We start from the raw sequence: 19,370 nt of genomic DNA, 5'->3' as shown, positions 1-19,370 counted from the left end.
AGAGAGTCTATTTAATGAGGTTAGAATAACAATTATAAATGATTGGATGATATGTTAAGAATTTTAGTTGGTAATCCAAAAGTTATTTTAGTCATTATCAAGTCTTTATTTGAAAGTTCTCATTAAATAGCGATGTTGAGAAATTAAAATTATGATCGATAGTGACAAATAGAAGGAGAAAAAGATAATTAATTTCAACTACACGTGTGAATGATCTTTCTCTAGCTAGCTAGCACGTACACTATACATTGCTTGTGAGGACCTCTTTCTGTTGTAAGTGGACTTAAACAATGAAAGAGGTTGCATCTAAATCCTAGCTAATTGAAGAGGACTTATCCTGTAAGTGGCGGACTTATAAGCCTATAATTGTAGCTACCATCCAACAAACTTCCCTGTCAATTTCTACGTACTTAAAGATAGCTTATTCTTCAGTTTCTATGATTAAGCATCCAAGTCTCAAACCATCTGGCCAGTCGACGTGGCTATGGATTAAGTTTATCTTTTCTAATTGTATTCCGTGATAGGCCTAAAAGAGTACTATAGACTTTAAATCCTAAAACCAAAGTCTACTTTGTTAATGAGTTCAAAACATGCATTAAATCGATCAACAAGTAATCCCCACGTGACTTTTAGCTAAATATAGAAAATAAAAGGTGATCGCAAATAGTAGGTGTGTTAGAGCACAACGCATTCGATTATACTCAACACACACAAAATTATATATAACGACTTATCCTAATAATCACGTTAGAAAAGAAAAGTCACTAATCTAGCTTAGCAATCTCATTTATTCATTTTGATGATAGCACTAGTTTTTTTGTGAAATAAACCTGTTTTGATCACATTGCTTTTAGCCTTCCAAAAGCACTTTTGAATTGATAAAGAAATTTAATTAATAGAATGTGTCTTGATTGAGTTTTAAGAACACTTAAAAGTGATTTTGAGAAACACTTATGCTTCTGCATAAAAATATATTTTTAATTTTAACAAGTGATATTGAGACATTTTTAGAAAATATTTTAAAATTACAAAAAAATTTTGAATTTGGAAAAAAAAAAACTACATTTCAAAATGGGTCCCGAATAAGTTGATATCAAAACTCAAAGACTAAAACATATAACTCAAGATCTCAGACAATCTGCTTTATCTTCGTGACGTAGCTGACATCACAACTTTACTGTTACTAATTAAGATCAATATACGGATCATGAGATCAAGAATTAATCCGATGTCAAGGTAAAAGTAAATGGCATCTGACCTAAGATAGAGCAATTTGGATGTATCATGTACGTGAATTAACATTGTGGGTGTCTCAATGAGTCACACGTACATGCATGCGTATAAATATTATAGGTAAATGATTTAATTTTCTTTTTTAAGTTGAGTTGATCATGTGCGTATGTAATATTCATCCTCTTCAATGAAACAACTGCGATTTCAAAAGATATACACAACAAATTCATATTTTTCCACAGAGAGAGAGAGAGAGAGAGAGAGAGAGACTAAATATCTGGGACTGGTAGGAGAAGTTGAGCAAATTTTAACTGTTATGGTAGGTGGAGATTGATCGAGCTAGGTATGTCCGTATGTATGTTAGTTTCATTTACGTCAGCCAACCTAATTAATGTGATGGGAATGAATAATTAAACCATGCCAACCCTATTAATTTCATTAGCTAGCAGCTAGGTATCTTTACCCCAGGCAGAATGACATGTACATTAAAGATAGAAGAAATACCACAGAAGATCCAAGAAGCCGTTCTGATCGTTACTAGTTTGCGTATATCTTCTTCTATTTGTCTTCGATCTTTACTACTAGTTGCAGTTGATGAATGCAGAATGAAAACCCTACTACTAAAACCGACACAGAATAGGTCATTAGTGGCTCCTAATTAACCCTATTCATCCTCATCTTCCTGGTACATCTTCCACTAGTCTCCTTTGTTTCTATTCATCTTTTACCTCACCTACAAACACAAGACAAGACTATTCAACTCGTGTCTTTTCATTATACGCGCCGTAACCCCACCATACCTTACCACGACTCTGAATAATATAACGTAATAATTTTGGGCTATACCCAATAATAAGAATATATATAAACTTTTCAGTTTTTAAGTATTAATGTATAGATGATCTCTGCAAATTTTTAGCCAACATGAAGATCGTTAAGGTATCTAACTCGCTTAAATCAATGGACGAATTGAATTTGTCCAACCTGAACCGTACTTGCTTTAAGGCAGTTATCAATGCCTTAACGATCAGCAATTTGATTGAAAATTTGCAGAAATGATCTATACATTAGTACCTAAAAACTGAACGATTGAGATGTGAATATGAGACCGAAAAGTGACTATAAATTCTAAATGCGCATTTTAATTTCAAAGCGAAATTTCGCTCTATATAGGATCTGATATATATATATATATATATATATATATATATATATATATATATATATATATATATATATATATATATATATATATATAGGTTGATTCCTTAGATTCTCTTGGTTTTCTAATCCCATTTGCCCATAAATCAAGGCTTTAATTTTACGGCACCACCTCATATATATATTCTTCCAATAGTTTTGCTATACCCTATAAATATATGTACTTGCTTCTCCATGCATCTTCTTATACTAATAAAATCATCATGTAAGACACATTGTTTGTTGGAGAATTAGACATGCCTTGTTGGCTGTATCTGCAAAAGCAAAGGCAACAACAGCGGCTCAGTTAGCTCGCAAGACTTCTATTGTATATAGTTTGGTTCCTTGTGACAAACCGTAGCTAAGGCCTCGATCAAGTGCTTAATTAGTGCCTTATTCCAAGTCAAATTCGGGGACATAAACGGAAATGAAATGAAAAATTGGATGATCAATATGACCAAGTCCAAGTCAAGCGAAAAAGAAAAAGAGAGGATAAGAGCAAAACCAATTTGATAAACAATCCCAGCGGCCCTTAATTAAGTACGTTTATATTGAACGTCCATGTTCTAAGCTATAAGACAGCTTGTTATGACCAAATAGTGACATATACCTCACAATTATTAAACAAATTAAAAAGTATGGCCGCCAATAGTTTGAATAATATATCCATTTGATTAGCTACTACAAATGATCTCTCGGTATCGCCTTCCATTAGCTAGAGGAACAATGATTAGTACACAAGCATAAACAAAATCGGGTCAAAAAAGTTGTACTGAAATAGTCTGAATCCAATTCTATTCAACTCAAGCCCCTAATTTGAACAGCATTATATGCAAGGTCTATATATAGAGCTTCATGTAAGTGGCTGCTTCTTGTGAGCAAGCTCTTGCTAGCTTAACTAATAAAACCAAATCAGTATGGAGGAAATAACCGCCGCTCCGATTACACCCCGGCCGGTCACCACCGATGCTACTCCGGCAACCACCGCTGCTCCTCAGAGCTCAGAGCCGAAGATGTCCAAGGCGGCGTCCGTGTCCCGGGAACCGCTCATGATTCCGCCACGCGGTGGTGTTGACCAGATAGAGATAAAGGCCAAAACCCCAAAATCCTTAACTCCGAGATCCCGTACTCCACGCTTCATGACTCCTATAGGGAGCCCCGTTAGGAGGGCTCTTCAGCTCACGAGGCTTGACCCCGAAGACGCCTGGCTTCCCATCACCGAGTCTAGAAATGGTAACGCTTACTATGCCGCCTTCCACACTCTTTGCTCCGGCATTGGGATTCAGGCCCTCGTGATCCCTGTCGCCTTCACCATTCTTGGGTGGTAAGTCAGACGAAGATAAAAAACTAATTGAACGGCATGCAATTACTGACCCTATGTATTTTGAAGTTACCAGTGTTTATGGTTGTTTTGATTTGGTTTTACAGGACATGGGGGATTATATGCATGACGTTAGCGTTCTTATGGCAACTTTACACTCTGTTCCTGCTCGTGCAGCTTCATGAATCTTCTGAAACAGGCCTTCGCTATTGCAGATACATTCAACTTTGCAACGCATGTTTTGGTAAGAGCTAGCATCTGATATATGGGCTATTTGGTCTCATGGTCTGGAAGTTCTTATAGTGCTTTCTGCATCCGAGATATATATGAGTTAGTTTGGAAGTTCTTACAGTGCTATTGTACAAAGCACTTTACTAGGTTTCTAGTCGATCAGTAGAATTAATATTTGCTGGTTACTTGCACTTTGTTAATTTACTATAAATCTCATATTTCCAAGAGTATGTGTCTCTAAAAGAACTTGAAGTGCTTTAGTAATTCTCAAAAGTTTTATCTATTTCTGTTAAACTTCACTTGAGATATGTCCAATTTGGAAGCAATTTTTAACTTTTGTTTTCTCAATCAGGTGAGAAGCTATCGAAGTTCTTAGCCCTGTTCCCAATTCTCTACCTCTCCGGCGGAACTTGCGTGGCGTTAATCGTCCTCGGAGGAGCAACATGCAAGATGTTCTTCCAAATCGTGTGCGGTCAAACATGCACCATCAAGACCTTAACACCCGCAGAGTGGTACTTGGTCTTTACATGCGCGGCAGTGATCCTGTCTCAGCTTCCCAACTTGAACTCCATCGCCGGAGTATCTCTTGTTGGTGCCATCACTGCTATCGGCTATTGTACGCTCATTTGGGTTGTGTCTGTTGACAAGGGTAGACTACCTCATGTGTCCTACAATCCCCTGAAGGCCGACAAACAATTCATACAATTCTTCGATGTTCTGAATGCTCTTGGAATGATTGCTTTTGGCTTCAGAGGCCACAACCTTATCCTTGAGATCCAGGTATGTTCATTAATCTCATAACTGTATGTTTATAATCTTTTATCAATCTGTTTGGTACTCATGTTGAGTTGTGTACAAAATGATTTCGTTTTGGATTTCAAAAATTAACCGAGTACAGTTTAACATTTGAATTCATATTACAAGAAAACAGTTATATTAACTTTCAGACGACGCAATTTTAATCATAAACATATACAAAGTCAACACTGATCGAAAATACCGTAAACAGCTACGTAATGGACTTAATAGACTCGAGACAAATAATCATGTGTTTTATTTTATTTTTTATTTTAATAATTACAATCTTACGTAGCAAAATTGGCTAGCATATCAAACAAGCGGGAATCACTCTAGTTTCTCTCTTCCCAAATCATGGATTGTACCTGCCATGTGATTGAACAAATTATTTGAGTAATTATTTTATTCTCAAGATATAGTCTACTTACGTGGTGGCGACAAAGTCGTTGTTTGCTCGACAATGAAACCTCAACAATTCAGTTGAATATTCTTTAAGCATATGATAAGGGCAACAATAAAAATTCAACTCACGAGAGTTGACTGTCGACTAATTGCGCGCTGATGGCTATTCAAGTTTTCTTGAACTTAAAGACAATTTGTATTGCTTGCAATTTTAGATTGCATGACTTCTGACTTTATACTAATCGCCCTCTTTTTTGTTGCTTCAATTTTACAGGCTACAATGCCCTCTAGTGAAAAACACCCATCACGCGTGCCTATGTGGAGAGGTGTACGGTTTTCATACACACTTATAGCATTGTGCATCTTCCCTCTCGCAATTGGAGGTTATTGGGCATACGGTCAAATGGTACGTGAATTTTTTCCGCACATATGTTTCCGAATTAACAATTTGTCAACCTAAAATAGCGTTTTGGTATTAAATAACATTGTCTTTGATTCACAGATACCGGAACAAGGGGGTATGTTTGCAGCCTTGTTCACCTTCCATTCGACTGACACCTCCCAATTCGTCCTAGGGCTAGCAAGTTTGTTTGTGATAGTCAATGCACTGAGCTCCTTCCAAATCTACGGCATGCCCATGTTCGACGAAATGGAGTCCCATTACACTAGGAGGTTCAAGAAGGCTGCTCCATGGTGGCTCAGGGCTATTATGCGAGCTATGTTTACTTACGGCTGCTACTTCGTAGCCGTGGCCATCCCCTTCTTGGGAAGCTTGGCTGGACTGATAGGAGGGATTGCATTGCCGGTGACTTTGGCTTATCCATGTTTCATGTGGCTCAAGATGAAGAAGCCAAAGAAGTACACTCCAAGCTGGTGGATCAATTGGGTACTTGGGGTTGTGGGTATGTGTTTAAGCGTGCTTTTGATTGTGTCTGGTACTTATGTCGTAATTGATACTGGTATTAAGGTGAGCTTCTTCAAACCAACGTGATTGAAAAGTAATGTCACAGTGTCGATGATATTATGTTCGAAATTGTAAAACCCTAGCTATCCTAGCTACTTACATATTGTTTTCCGACTTTTCCCCACTTGTGTAGATGGCACGTACTCTTGGTTGTGATGTTTGAAAAGAGTTATTGGTATTACGTACAGTGTAATATTTCTACATATATAGTGGATCAAAGCAAATTTTTTGTACTTTTGGTTTGTTCCTTGTCACATTATTAATCAACAAATAATGCCATAATTAAACATCCCGATCTGTACATATAATTAAGCAATAAAATAAGACCAATAATATATGAGTGGTGCTAGAGACACCAAAATATTATACCAAATTTCAATCCCAAATGATGTGGCATTGCCGCATTAACACCTCATTCATAGTTATTTCCAACATGTAATTATGTCAATTAATTTTCATTTATATAGTTTCCATTATATATGTAATTATTTAATATTATATTAAATGAGAAAGATAATGTTTCCCTGCAATCCCAAAAACTGATCTTCAAATACCAGGGATATATATTCTCATATACCTCCTGTCATCATCATCCTCATCCCATGCTGCACCAAAATTTGGAACTCAAGGGACGAAAAATCATCTAGGATTTGAATAAATAAAAGGTCTTGCGTATGAAAATCCAAAATAAAGAAGATGATTATGAATATAGCAACCACAAGGCATAAATTGGCTTTGTAAATCATAATCACAAGGGATTATGATGAAAAACTGTGAGTTAGCTCTTAATAAAAGATTAAGAAAGATACAAATCAATACAGAAGTTAATTTAACCAACTTGTTTTGAAATTTGAATCCACCGGATTGGTTCAAGAAATTAAAAGAGAGAACAACAAATTTACTTTTTTTTTTTTTTTTTTTTTTTTACAATAGAACAAAGAATTTACTGATTGTGGATAGATGGTTGCAATATATGGAGGATGAGTTTTGCATTTTTTAGGGTTTATCAAGACATGAGTATGCGCGCTTGTTGGATTGATTAACTTCACCGCATTTTCTTCTTCCGTTTTTTAATATCTTAGAGATAAATAAACTAATTTAAATACATATTCTAAATATATATAAAAAAATGACAGCTTGAATATTTTGAGGTTCATTAGGGCTGATGTGGTCAATGCCATGTCATTTGGGATGGTTTTTTTGTATGGAATTTTGGGATCCAAAGCATTTTCCTATATATATGGTATTTCTATTCAAACCTCCAAAATTAGCAGTTGGACCTCTCGACTTATTAAACCTCTAACTTGCTTTTTCAAAAACTAATATACTAACTACACCTCTCTAATCTCCCTAAAATGCCCTTAACTTGAATAAAAACTAAAATTCTCCCACAAGAAAATTTTCCTTCCACTCATCCTTTACCCAAGGAATCGGACGAGACAATCATTGAAAGGGCACGAGAAACAAGGGAGTCAAAATGAGCTAAAGCAAAGATATTGAAATATAATTGAAACATGGAGTATAGTGATCAAGAGGATTAATCAGGATACTTACATACCAGCCAAGAATTTTAGAATTGCCTTTTAGCAGCTTGTTTTCTTCCTTCATGTTTAAATGGCCCAGTACATAAACAATCTAGAGCTTCAAAGTTATTAAAAATGCCAGTCTTGCTTATTGATAAGCCATTAACATATTGATATAAAAACAACAAGGGGGTTGAAGAAAAACTTATGACGCTAGAGAATATTTTTTTTATGAAACAGAAGTTCTTTGAGCCCATATTGAAAAATAATAGAAAAAGGGAAAATGGAAATATGCAAAACCATACATATATGAAGGCTTCGAAAGAAGATTTAATTCTCAATTACTAAACCATTATTTGCTTTCATTGATTTTGAAAATACTAGGATGATAACGCTTAAGCCTAGAGGAAGGTGAATAGGCTTTGATGAAAATTATGCTCAATTTTAACTTCAATAAAATTACCAAACTGCAGTAAGGGATTGTAGATGCCTATCAATCGTTGCGACCCAGATTTTGTGTTTTCAAAAATAATCGTGAAGAGAGCAACACACAATCAAAAGGCACAGCGGAAATAAATAACTCAAACACAAGAGATTTGCTGATGCAGTAAAACCCTCAAATCGAGGTAAACAACTGTGGGCCTTAACTCTTGAAGGCCAAGTGTAAAGTCACTCACTAGATGAATATGAACAAACAAATATGAACTTACAACCAGCGCGAATAGCTCTGAACTCGGCTATTTCTGACTAGACTCCTCTAGACGGCTGCACGAACACCACATTGTTTTTCTCCACCTTCATAACTGCTTCCACTCATCTCTCTAACTTTGACACATGAACTATGCACGACACTTCCTCCCAACTGATCTCTTATTGGAAGCAGTTCTGAAGGTGGAGAAAAACAATGTGGTGTTCGTGCAGCCATTCTCGATTACCGACGTAGATAAAATAATGGAGACCTCCTTCACCGTCAACAACAAGCCTCCAATAAGAGATCAGTTTTGCAAGTAGACTGAGAGAAATTTTTCCTGGTGAGCCTGCCAACGGGGTCTCTCAAGGAACTATGAAGTTTGAAAATAGAATGCTGCTCCTCCTTGGAAGGGATTTTTGATTTTGAAGATGATGAGGAGATGTTCAACTTCCAAAGTCTGACAGAATTGACTCTCTCAACACTACCAAGCTTCACTGGGATAAGCAGATATATCTCTTAACGGGTCGGAATGGCTACTAGAAGACTAAGCCCAGAACAATCATACCATGCTTACAAAGAGAGGACTAGATGTTCCTCATATTCACATAGAATTCCGAGAAACGGTGTGATATTGTCTTTTCTCTCTGTTTCTCTCAAACCTTTTAATTTAAAACCTCATTATCTGTTATTCAAAGATGCGCGCGCGCGCGCACACACACACACATATATATATATGGGAGCAGCTGGAATACGCCCTACATAAGGTGCACCCTCGTGGGCCCAGCAGTCGTGGTTCAATCATGTCCACACGTTTTGAAATCAAAGGTCATTGATGTAATTGCCTACTTAACTACCGTTATCAGTAAAAACAGACTCCGTCACAGTAATTTCTTGAGGGCGTTTAAGACAATTCCCACAGAATGGTAGTCACGTGCCTTGTCCATCTCTTTCTGCTCTCAATTCTCAATCCCATTCTCACTTCGAGATCCCAAAGAGGCCAAGACCATCAGAGCTCCGAAAAAAGGAGAATAAATTACTCCCTCTGATCTAAAAACCCACCTCCATCTCCGTCACCGGAGGTCATCGTTATTGTTTCGCTCTTGTTGTTGGTGAGTTCATCTGTCACAAATTTTCACTTCCATGGCTTCTAAAATCGTAATGCGATTGGGTACTGAGAATCAATCCTCCTCTGCTTTCAAGTTTGAACCTTTATGCAGAATAAATACAGTGGAGATATAAAGATAGAGAGCTTCAGCCATAGCCAATTCCTCTGTAATCGATCAGCAAATTCTTAAACCACAAGCCCAGTTCCAAAAGCCATTCTCTCTTTTAGAACCCGATCAACAAATTACCAGAAACCCACAATTTTGAGTTTACAGAACCCGATTACATATCAACAACTTCATACGAGCATATCAACAACTTCACAACCATTATCATGACAAAACTTCAAGTTTACAGGAACCCGATTACATATCAACCACTTCATACGAGCAACCCAGTCCAATCCAATTCACCATTCTCATAAACGCAGATTCACTGTAAGCACAAGCAACACATGCAGCCAATTTCAGTCCACAATCTCAATTCAAATATCAATTCCCAGATTTACTTGCAATTTACTTGCAACAACTTAAAACACCATAAACAAGACAACATAACCAATTCGATAATAGAGTCTTCAATTTCACCATATCAAACCAAACTCAGTTCCATAACTTCCAATCACTAACACAAGAACAAAACGTGATTCTAGTTCGAGATTTTACCTTCGAAATCGGAAATCAACTTTAATCAACCCAACTCAGTTCCCAGGACAAGCCTGATGACGAAAACCCAATTTCCCAGTGTCACTGCCGAAGATGAACTGGTGAGTGTGATGCCAACAACCAGAAAGCTTTTCGATTGTTAGCCTATGAGTGCAGCCGAGCAAGAAACGAAGCCCAGAAAAGCCGGAGAAGTTGCCGGCGTTGAAGAACACGGCGGAGCAAAAGGTAACCCAGAAACCCAATCAGTCAAAATCGTTCGAATTGAAAAAATAATTGATCTAACGAATAGAGATTGAGTTTTCCTACCACATGCAGCTTAATCGGTGATCGGAGTAGCCGGAATTCGTAGAAACTCGCCGGAGGAGACTCGGAGCTTCGGGTCTTCAATTCTCCTTCTTCGTTCAATGCATGGAAAATCAGAGGCCACAAGCGTGACGACGATGGCGAGGCGGAGAGAATGCAGGGGTCCGCCGCTGTGCTGTGGCCGGACGGAGTAGCGCTAGTCGGATTCTCTGGATGGTTCTCTCTCTCGATCCTTCTGGATGGATCATCTTTTTTTTGTTTTTCAATTAATGCCTACTTATAGGCTTTTTCAACTAATATTCGATGGCTGTGATCAGTCAATGGATTTATGGATGGCTAGGATCGCGCCAGGTTGTTCTATGCTTTTCCAAATTTTTTTCCTTTAATCTGAAACTTCCAAAAATCACCAAAAAGCTTGAAAGTCTAGAAAATTTCCCGAAAATTCCAACGAACTCGTCGTGTCGCGTACTTTATTATCAAATCCTTAAATTGAGCATTTCACTCGTGAAAAATTTCAGAAAATATTCTCGAGCACCTTTTCTAAAACCCGAGATCGATAAGTAAATTATCAAACTATCTCAATTAGGCATGATAAACTTTTCTGAGGCTCACAGGTAATGTCAAATTTATCGAATTTCAATTTCGATTTTTTGAATCGCACAATATTCTTATATGTCTACTAATGTGGTATAACATGTTTATTAGCTGTAATGAAAAGTATACATTCCATGAGCAACTATGTGTAGGAAGTAGATTTTATCAAAATCGACCGTAGGATGTTATCATAACAAGAAGAAATGGTTATGGTCAAAATTTCAACTATTTTCATCATCGTTTCGGTTTCGATATAGTAGGTCAACCCTAAACATTAAATACCATATATAGCTAATATGCTCATAACGGCTCACTCGTAACTTATTTTTTGATCTGTCAGCTATCAAACTCTTGTGGGTAGGTGCTGTATCAAATAATGTAAAAATTTCAAGAATTTTATCTCCTCAATGGTCGGCTCCCCTTAGGGAAGTTGAAGCTTTTAAAGGGTTGACCGATTTATTTCATGTTAAAATGACGGCGGATTGGGTTAATTTTTTTACACAATGCTTACTAATACGCTATAAATAGATGGGTAATATCAAATTTATTGATTTTCAATTTCGATTTTTGGATTGCACAAAATTCTTACATGTCTACTAATGTGGTATATAACTAGCTTATTAGTTGTAATGAAAAGTATACATTCCATGAGCAACAATGTGTAGGAAATAGACTTTATCAAAATAGATCGTAGGATGTTATCATAACAAGAAGAAATGGTTTTGGTCAAAATTTCAGTTATTTTCGTCGTCGTTTGGGTCTCGATCTAGTAGGTCAACTCTAAACCTTAAATATAACATAAAACCAATATGCTCATAAACGCTCACTCGTAACTTATTTTTTCAATCTGTCAACTCTCACGCTCTCGTGAGTATGAGCTATATCAAATAATGTAAAAATTTAGGGAATTTTATCTCATCAAGGGTTGGCTCCCCTTAGGGAAGTAGACGCTTTTAAAGGGTTGACCGGTTTATTTCATGTCGAAATGACGGCGAATTGGGTTAATTTTTTTTACACAATACCTATTAATACTTTATAAATAAATGGATAATATCAAATTTATCGATTTTTAATTTCAATTTTTTAGATCGCACAAAATTCTTATATGTCTACTAAAGTAGTATAACTAGTTTATTAGTTGTAATTAAAAGTATACCTTCCATGAGCAACAATGTGTAGGAAATAGATTTTATCGAAATCGACCGTAAGATGTTATCATGATAAGAATAAATGATTATGGTCAAAATTTCAGCTATTTTCATCGTCCTTAAATACCACATAAAACTATTATGCTCATAACCGCTCACTCGTAACTTATTTTTTCAATCTGTCAGCTCTCACGCTCTCGTGAGTAAGAGCTATATCAAATAATGTAAAAAATTTAGGGAATTTTATCTCATCAAGGGTCGGCTCCCCTTAGGGAAGTAGACGCTTTTAAATAGTTGACCAGTTTATTTCATGTCAAAATGATTGCGGATTGGGTTAATTTTTTTACACAATGCCTACTAATACGCTATAAATAGATGGGTAATATCAAATTTATCGATTTTCAATTTTGATTTTTTGGATTGCACAAAATTGTTACATGTCTACTAATGTGGTACAACTAGCGTATTAGTTGTAATGAAAAGTATACCTTTCATGAGCAACAATGTGTAGGAAATAGAGTTTATCAAAATCTACCGTAGGATGTTATCATAACAAGAAGAAATGGTTATGGTCAAAATTTCAGCTATTTTCGTCATCGTTTGGGTCTCGATCTAGTAGGTCAACCCTAAACTTTAAATACAACATAAAACTAATATGCTCATAGCCGCTCACTCGTAACTTATTTTTTTGATCTGTCAGCTCTCACGCTCTCATGGGTAGGAGCTATATCAAATAATGTAAAAATTTAGGGAATTTTATCTCATCAAGGGTCGACTCCCCTTAGGGAAATAGACGCTTTTAAAGGGTTGACCGGTTTATTTCTTGTCGAAATGACGGCGAATTGGGTTAATTTTTTTACACTACCTATTAATACGCTATAAATAGATGGGTAATATCAAATTTATCAATTTTTAATTTCAATTTTTTATATCGCACAAAATTCTTATATGTCTACTAAAGTAGTATAACTAGTCTATTAGTTGTAATTAAAAGGATTAAATTCTGTTTACTACCCTGTACTTTCATGAGTTCATCAGTTCAGTCCTTGCACTTCTAATTTAATCAGAAAAGTCCTTGCACTCTCCAATTTCATCAAATCAATCCAATCTGTCGCCACTTCGTCAATTTCGCTATTAAAATGTTGATGTGGGACCTTCTCACATGGAAAATTCCCAAACTACCCATCGCTAGGCAGCCCACTGACGCTTCAGTGTTGTGAATGCAGATGGATAGTTTGGGAATTTTCAGCAAAAAATGATGGAATGGTGACAGATTGGTTCGATTTGATGAAATTGGAGAGTGCAAGGACTTTTCTGATTAAAGTAAAAGTGCAGTGACTGAACTGATGAACCCTTGAAAGAACAGGGTAGTAAGCAGAATTTTTTCCTAATTAAAAGTATCCCTTCCATGAGCAACAATGTGTAGGAAATAAATTTTATCAAAATCAACCGTAGGATGTTATCATGATAAGAATAAATGGTTATGGTCAAAATTTCAGCTATTTTCGTCGTTATTTGGTTCTCGATCTATTAGGTCAACCCTAAACCTAAAAGATCACATAAAACTAAAATGCTCATAACCACTCACTCACAACTTATTTTTTCAATCTATCAGCTCTCACACTCTCGTGGGTATAATCTATATAACTTAATACAAAAGTTTTGGAAAGTTTATTTCTTCATAATTTAGCTCCCCTTAGGGAAGTAGAAGTGTATAGAGGGTTGACCGCTTTATTTAACGTCGAAATGAAGACGGTTCGGGTTAATTTTTTTACACGATAATTAATAATACACTATAAATAGATGGGTAATGTCGAACTGATTGATTTCCAATTCAATTATTTGGATTGCACAAAATGCTTACGTTCCTACTAATATAGTCTAATTTATTAGTTCTATATAAATGTATATCTTCTATGACAAACAAGGCAGAGGAAATAGAATTTATCAAATTCAACCGTTGGATATTATTACGATAGAAAGATATGGTTATGGTCAGAATTTCAATTTTTTTCATCGTAGTTTGGGTCTCGATACACGTGGTCAACTATAAACCTAAATACACATAAAACTAATATTCACATAACCACTTATACCTTCTTTTTTCGAGTTGTCAGCTCTCACACTTGCATGGATATAAGGTATGTCAATAAATGCAAAAATTTTAGAAATTTTATCTTCTCATGGTTTCGCTTCCCTTAGATAAATATAAACGTATAAAGGGTTGACCGTTTTGTTCGATGTCGAAATGACAGCGGAACGAGTTAATTTTTTTACATAGTACCTATTAATACCCTATAAATATATGAGTAATGTCAAATTTATTGTTTTTCAATTTTAATTATTTGGATCGCACAAAGTCCGTATATGTTTGCTAATGTGGCTTAACTTGTTTATTAGTTGTATCAAATAATATGCATTCCATCAGGAATAATGTGGAGGAAATAGATTCTATCAAAATCGACCGTTAGATATTATCATAATAAGAAGAAATGATCATGGTCAAAATTTTAACTATTTTTGTCGTTATTTGGGTCTTGATCTACTAGGTCAACCCTAAACCGAAAATACCACATAAAACTAAAATGCTCATAACCGCTTACTCACAACTTATTTTTTCGATCTGTCAACTCTTACACTCTCATGGGTATGATCTATATAACTTAATGTAAAAATTTCAGAAAGTTTATGTATTCGTAATTCATCTCCTCTTAGAGAAGTAGAAGTGTATAGAGAGTTGACCGCTTTATTTAATGTCGAAATAACGACAGATCGGGTTAATTTTTTTATACAGTAACTAATAATACACTATAAATAGATGGGTAATGTCAAACTGATCTATTTCCAATTTCGATTATTTGGATTGCACAAAATGCTTACATTCCTACTAATGTAGTCTAATTTATTAGTTCTATATAAATGTATATCTTCCCTGACAAACAAGGAAGAAATTGCCCTACGTAGGGCGCATTCCAGAAATTGCCCCCGAAATGATTGAATTTATGATCTCGGTAATTATAAAATGTGCTCGAGAATATTTTCAGAAATTTTCACAAGGTGAAATCCTCGATTTAAAATTTGGATAATAAAGTACACGACATGATGAGTTCGTGGTAATTTTTGAGAAATTTTTCGGATACCTGAGCTATTTATAGTGATTTTTTTGAAATTTTGGTATTATGGAAAATCATTTAAGAAAAATAGAAAATATTGTGGTGCAATCTGAGCCATTGAAATTATTCATCGCTTGATCTGACAGTCAAAATTCATTTAAGAAAGGAGTATTTAATGACCAGTTGGTATTGTACGACCCAGAACCTTCGAGCGTCTCAAACCCGATCTCACGACCCGGCGACGCTGAAACTTGACCCGACCTCAACTCTCTATTCTGGCCACCTCAGGTAGACGGACTAGTGGCGAATGATCCCTCTCGGAGGCGTGGTGCGAGCCGTGACCTCAGATCATCCAATCAGCCACGGTACGACGTCGAGAAGGCACTACAACTCGGCTAGTTTTCTAGCAATTTCTAGCGACTGGGTTCAGCTTGCATGGTATACGAAAGTTGGTCTACTCCTCATCATCTACACATCTATGTAAGTAGTTCTTCAATTCGATTAAGTTTTTGAGAAATTGTATTTTGGGTGCTTCGGAGTTTTACTGTGATTTCGGTTTCCGGCAGCAATTTCGGACTTCTGATTCTTCTTCGGTAGCTATCCTGGTCCCAGAACTCCGAAGGATGATAGGTCGAACCCAGATGGTTTCGATTTTGATCAGAAATATTGGACCAGAGAAAAACAAACCCAGATGAGAGTTTGAATTGGATTAGAGTTCAACACAACTCTCAATTGATATAATGACTAGGAGCAAAACCGAAAAAAGCATCAATAGGAATCATTAAAGTTGCGATTTTGATTAGAAATGTTGGACTAGAGAAGGAAAAGAGGGAGACCTAGATGAGAATTTGAGTTGAAGTTAGAGTTTATGTGAAGAAAATTGAGATAAGAGAGTATTACAGATGAAGGGAAGCTCGGGTTCTCCGGCGAGGTTGTAGGAGAAGGAGTGAAAGTGAAACTCTGTGTTGTGTTCTGTCGAACCCAGATGGTTGCCCGAGCTAGGTTGATGATCTTGGGTAAGTTCTGCAGTTGTGGTGGCAGTTTCGATATTCATTGGTAACTTCTTAGTTTTGATTTGTGCTGTGAGTTGATTTGGTTGAATTCATAAACACAGAATTCGTTAAGTTTGGAAAAGGAGAGCAAAGGGAGAAGACACACACACGAAAGCGGCCAAAGATTCAAACTATGGTCGAAGCCAAAAGTTATTCAATGGAATGAGAATACCCTTTTGCCCTTGGCAAGTGAGATGAATGGTACGGCAGTAACAAGTTTTTACCCACAAGAGATTGCTTGTCGTTTGCGAAACCGAAAATTACGATTATACCCTTCAGTTAGCAGACGTTTAGGGCGCAGCGTGCGCAGGGCGTATTCTAGAAATTTCCTATATATATAGTCTAATGGCACGTGAAAAGTTCACAACACTAGAAAAAATAACCTAAAATTTACTGATGGCATTGCAGATATGGAGGGCGGAGATGAAACATATTTATTTTGGCAAGGCCATTATCCCCAGAGAAGTTTACAGAAGGTCCCAACGGATGTGCAACTTGATACCATACCGGAGTAGTAATTGTAGAGGTAAAATTCTTATCTGTTTTCTACTTGCAAGTTGTGCAGACTTGAAATGAATTGTACTCTTCACTTCTTATAGGTTAGGAATTTTTTGCTCATGCCTATGTTATCATCGGATAGCCCATGCAAGCTGAGAATTGGCCAGCCAAAAGGCAAAGTCTAAGAATGAGATGGGGATATGTGTATGCTATTGCATATCAAGATTGTCTCGGACATACCATCAAGAGAAAATGCCTCTCCTAGTCGTCAATATAAATTAAAAAAATTTAGGCTAATTCGTATCGTTCATGATTATTACCATTTATTCTATTAAATTAGGGTGTCATTTGGGAACCAATTCTCTTATTGTATCGCATTTTTTAGGCTAATATCTTATTGGATAGTTCGTAAACTTTCATAGGATAGTTTTCTAATTGGCTTTCCCTCTGTATCTTGTGCCTTGCTTTTATTTTAATTTTGTCTTGTTGTCTTGCTTTTATGATTACAAATTGTGTCCATTTAGCATCTTGGGAGAGGTTGCACCTCTACTTCTCTGTCGAGTGAAACTATGCCCAAAGTATCCTACAATATTTTTGAATCCCTATGAGATTCAACTTTTGTTAATCTTTTGTAAACTTTCTTGAATATGGTTTCTTTTTTTAGCTATAAGGTTTGGCTTTGAGTTTCACCTTTTCCATGTCGGTATAAAAATATTACCATGTTAGAATCTTCTTCTTTGCCATGTTAGAATCTTCTTCTTTGCCATCTGCTAAGTCTGACACCTCATCATAAAACAAATTACACATCTTATCATTTCTTTGGGTTTCAGGCTTGGCAATCTAATTGCCATAACTTATTTTCACTTTGCTATGACTTCTTTTTACGCTTGTTGTCCATCGTTTTAAAATGTACTTCTCTGGAACACTGTCCATATTGTTATGAATTAGGACTACAATTGCATGACGACATAATATTCCTCTGAACTCAAATAGACGACACACACAATTTACCTCACACCTGTCCTCATTGAAATGAACTATGAATGAGACACGTCTCATTTCAGTACCGATCTTTACATCTTCATCCACAGTGATATATATAATTGTACCATTCCTTTCAGACGATGATATGCCACAATGCATCTATCCTTCTAGCTCTTTCTGAAACTCTTTGAACTTTGCATTTGTATAAGCATCATGGTATTGTTTCTCAATATTATACATTGTGAAACACAGAATCTTTGAATTGAAAGACTGAAAATCTACAAGATTCTCTTTCTCAACTTTATCTCGTAAAGCATTCTCATATTGCTCCATAAACTGCTTCAATGTAGTCTTTGAGTTTACATACCCATCAAATAATGCATTCATGCTCTCGCTACGTTGAGTTGTAGACATGCCTGTCCAGAAAGTGTCTTTCACAAAACTAGGTACCCATCTTCGCCTCTCCTCATATAATCCCAATAACCATTCATTGTTTTGAAGGTTATACTTTTCAATGAACACCTTCCAACGATCTTCAAATTCATCACAATTTAGTGAATCGTAAACAATATTTTGAAAAAAAAACTTGATAGGCTCGTATTTCTCTTTGTAGCCTTTCAATTTCTCTGGAACCTTCTTCATTATATGCCACAAGCACCACCTATGTCATGTATTAGGAAAGACAATCTCAATTGCTCTTTGCATTGCTTTATCTTGATCTATAATGATTGCACTAGGAGCATGATCAGACATACATGTAAGCCAAGACTGAAATAACCATGTAAACGTATCTGTATCCTCATGAGAAATCAAACCACATCCTAGTAATATTGATTGCCCATGATGATTGACACCTACAAAAGGTGCAAATGGCTTGTCATACTTATTTGTTAAGTATGTAGTGTCAAATGTCACAACATCACCACATTCCTTGTAAGCGGCTCTACTTCTTGCATCTGCCCAAAACACATTCCTTAGTCGACCCTCATTTATATCCATTATATAAAAGAAATTGGAGTTGTCAGCTTGCATTTTCAGAAAATACTTTTGAATAGTAGCAACATCTCCCTCCCCTACTCGTAGACGCCTTACCTTATCAAGAAAATTTCTCACATCTTTCTCTAGGAATGTTAAATTCTCATGTCCACCCGCTTCAACCACAAAGGAATTGAAATTCTTTTTTGGTCTTATTCCAGCTATATCATTTGTTGCTAACCTCTTTTTAACATGTGGCGGTAATTCTCTTGAGGTTTTAAAAAATCATTTTTTGCCTGGAGTACTAAGATCATGATTATGTTCAAGAACAATGGAGGACACTAACCATTTTCCATCTTGGAGTAAATTTGCATTGAGCTTAGCCTTGCAATCTGATTCTGCAACTGATCGCAATTTAAATGCATGTCTTGACTTGCTACTAGGCTTGCCAAAACGTGAACATGTGAATATTATGTACTTCAATTCCCCATCATCTCCTCTTCTTGAGGTCCTTTTACAAACTTTAAACCCCATTCCTTTTCCATAGGATTTACAATACTTCTCTAGCTCA

At 36.2% G+C, this 19,370-nt stretch overlaps 1 protein-coding gene and 1 long non-coding RNA gene across 2 annotated transcripts; one reads left to right on the top strand and one right to left on the bottom strand.

Annotated features, from left to right (window-relative positions):
* Positions 1-3,250: 3,250 nt before the first annotated feature.
* Positions 3,251-6,382, top strand: LOC112172124 (lysine histidine transporter-like 8). The gene is made up of 5 exons (XM_024309317.2): positions 3,251-3,757; positions 3,862-3,998; positions 4,338-4,765; positions 5,460-5,591; positions 5,688-6,382. Exons 1-5 carry the CDS (start codon positions 3,351-3,353, stop codon positions 6,174-6,176), a joined length of 1,593 nt encoding a protein of 530 aa, XP_024165085.1. The 5' UTR covers positions 3,251-3,350; the 3' UTR covers positions 6,177-6,382.
* A 2,617-nt stretch (positions 6,383-8,999) lies between these two features.
* LOC112174217 lies at positions 9,000-10,786 on the bottom strand. Its single transcript, XR_002925903.2, has 3 exons — positions 10,439-10,786; positions 10,133-10,276; positions 9,000-9,902 (listed from the first exon to the last, which is right to left on the bottom strand). It is a non-coding gene; the product is annotated as an uncharacterized LOC112174217 (long non-coding RNA).
* Between the last annotated feature and the right edge of the window lie 8,584 nt (positions 10,787-19,370).

Source organism: Rosa chinensis, chromosome 6 (genome assembly GCF_002994745.2).
Source record: "Rosa chinensis cultivar Old Blush chromosome 6, RchiOBHm-V2, whole genome shotgun sequence".
In the NCBI taxonomy this organism is placed as follows: domain Eukaryota; kingdom Viridiplantae; phylum Streptophyta; class Magnoliopsida; order Rosales; family Rosaceae; genus Rosa; species Rosa chinensis.
The sequence above is the reverse complement of the archived record's forward strand: the minus strand, read 5'-3'. Positions and strand labels throughout refer to the sequence as shown.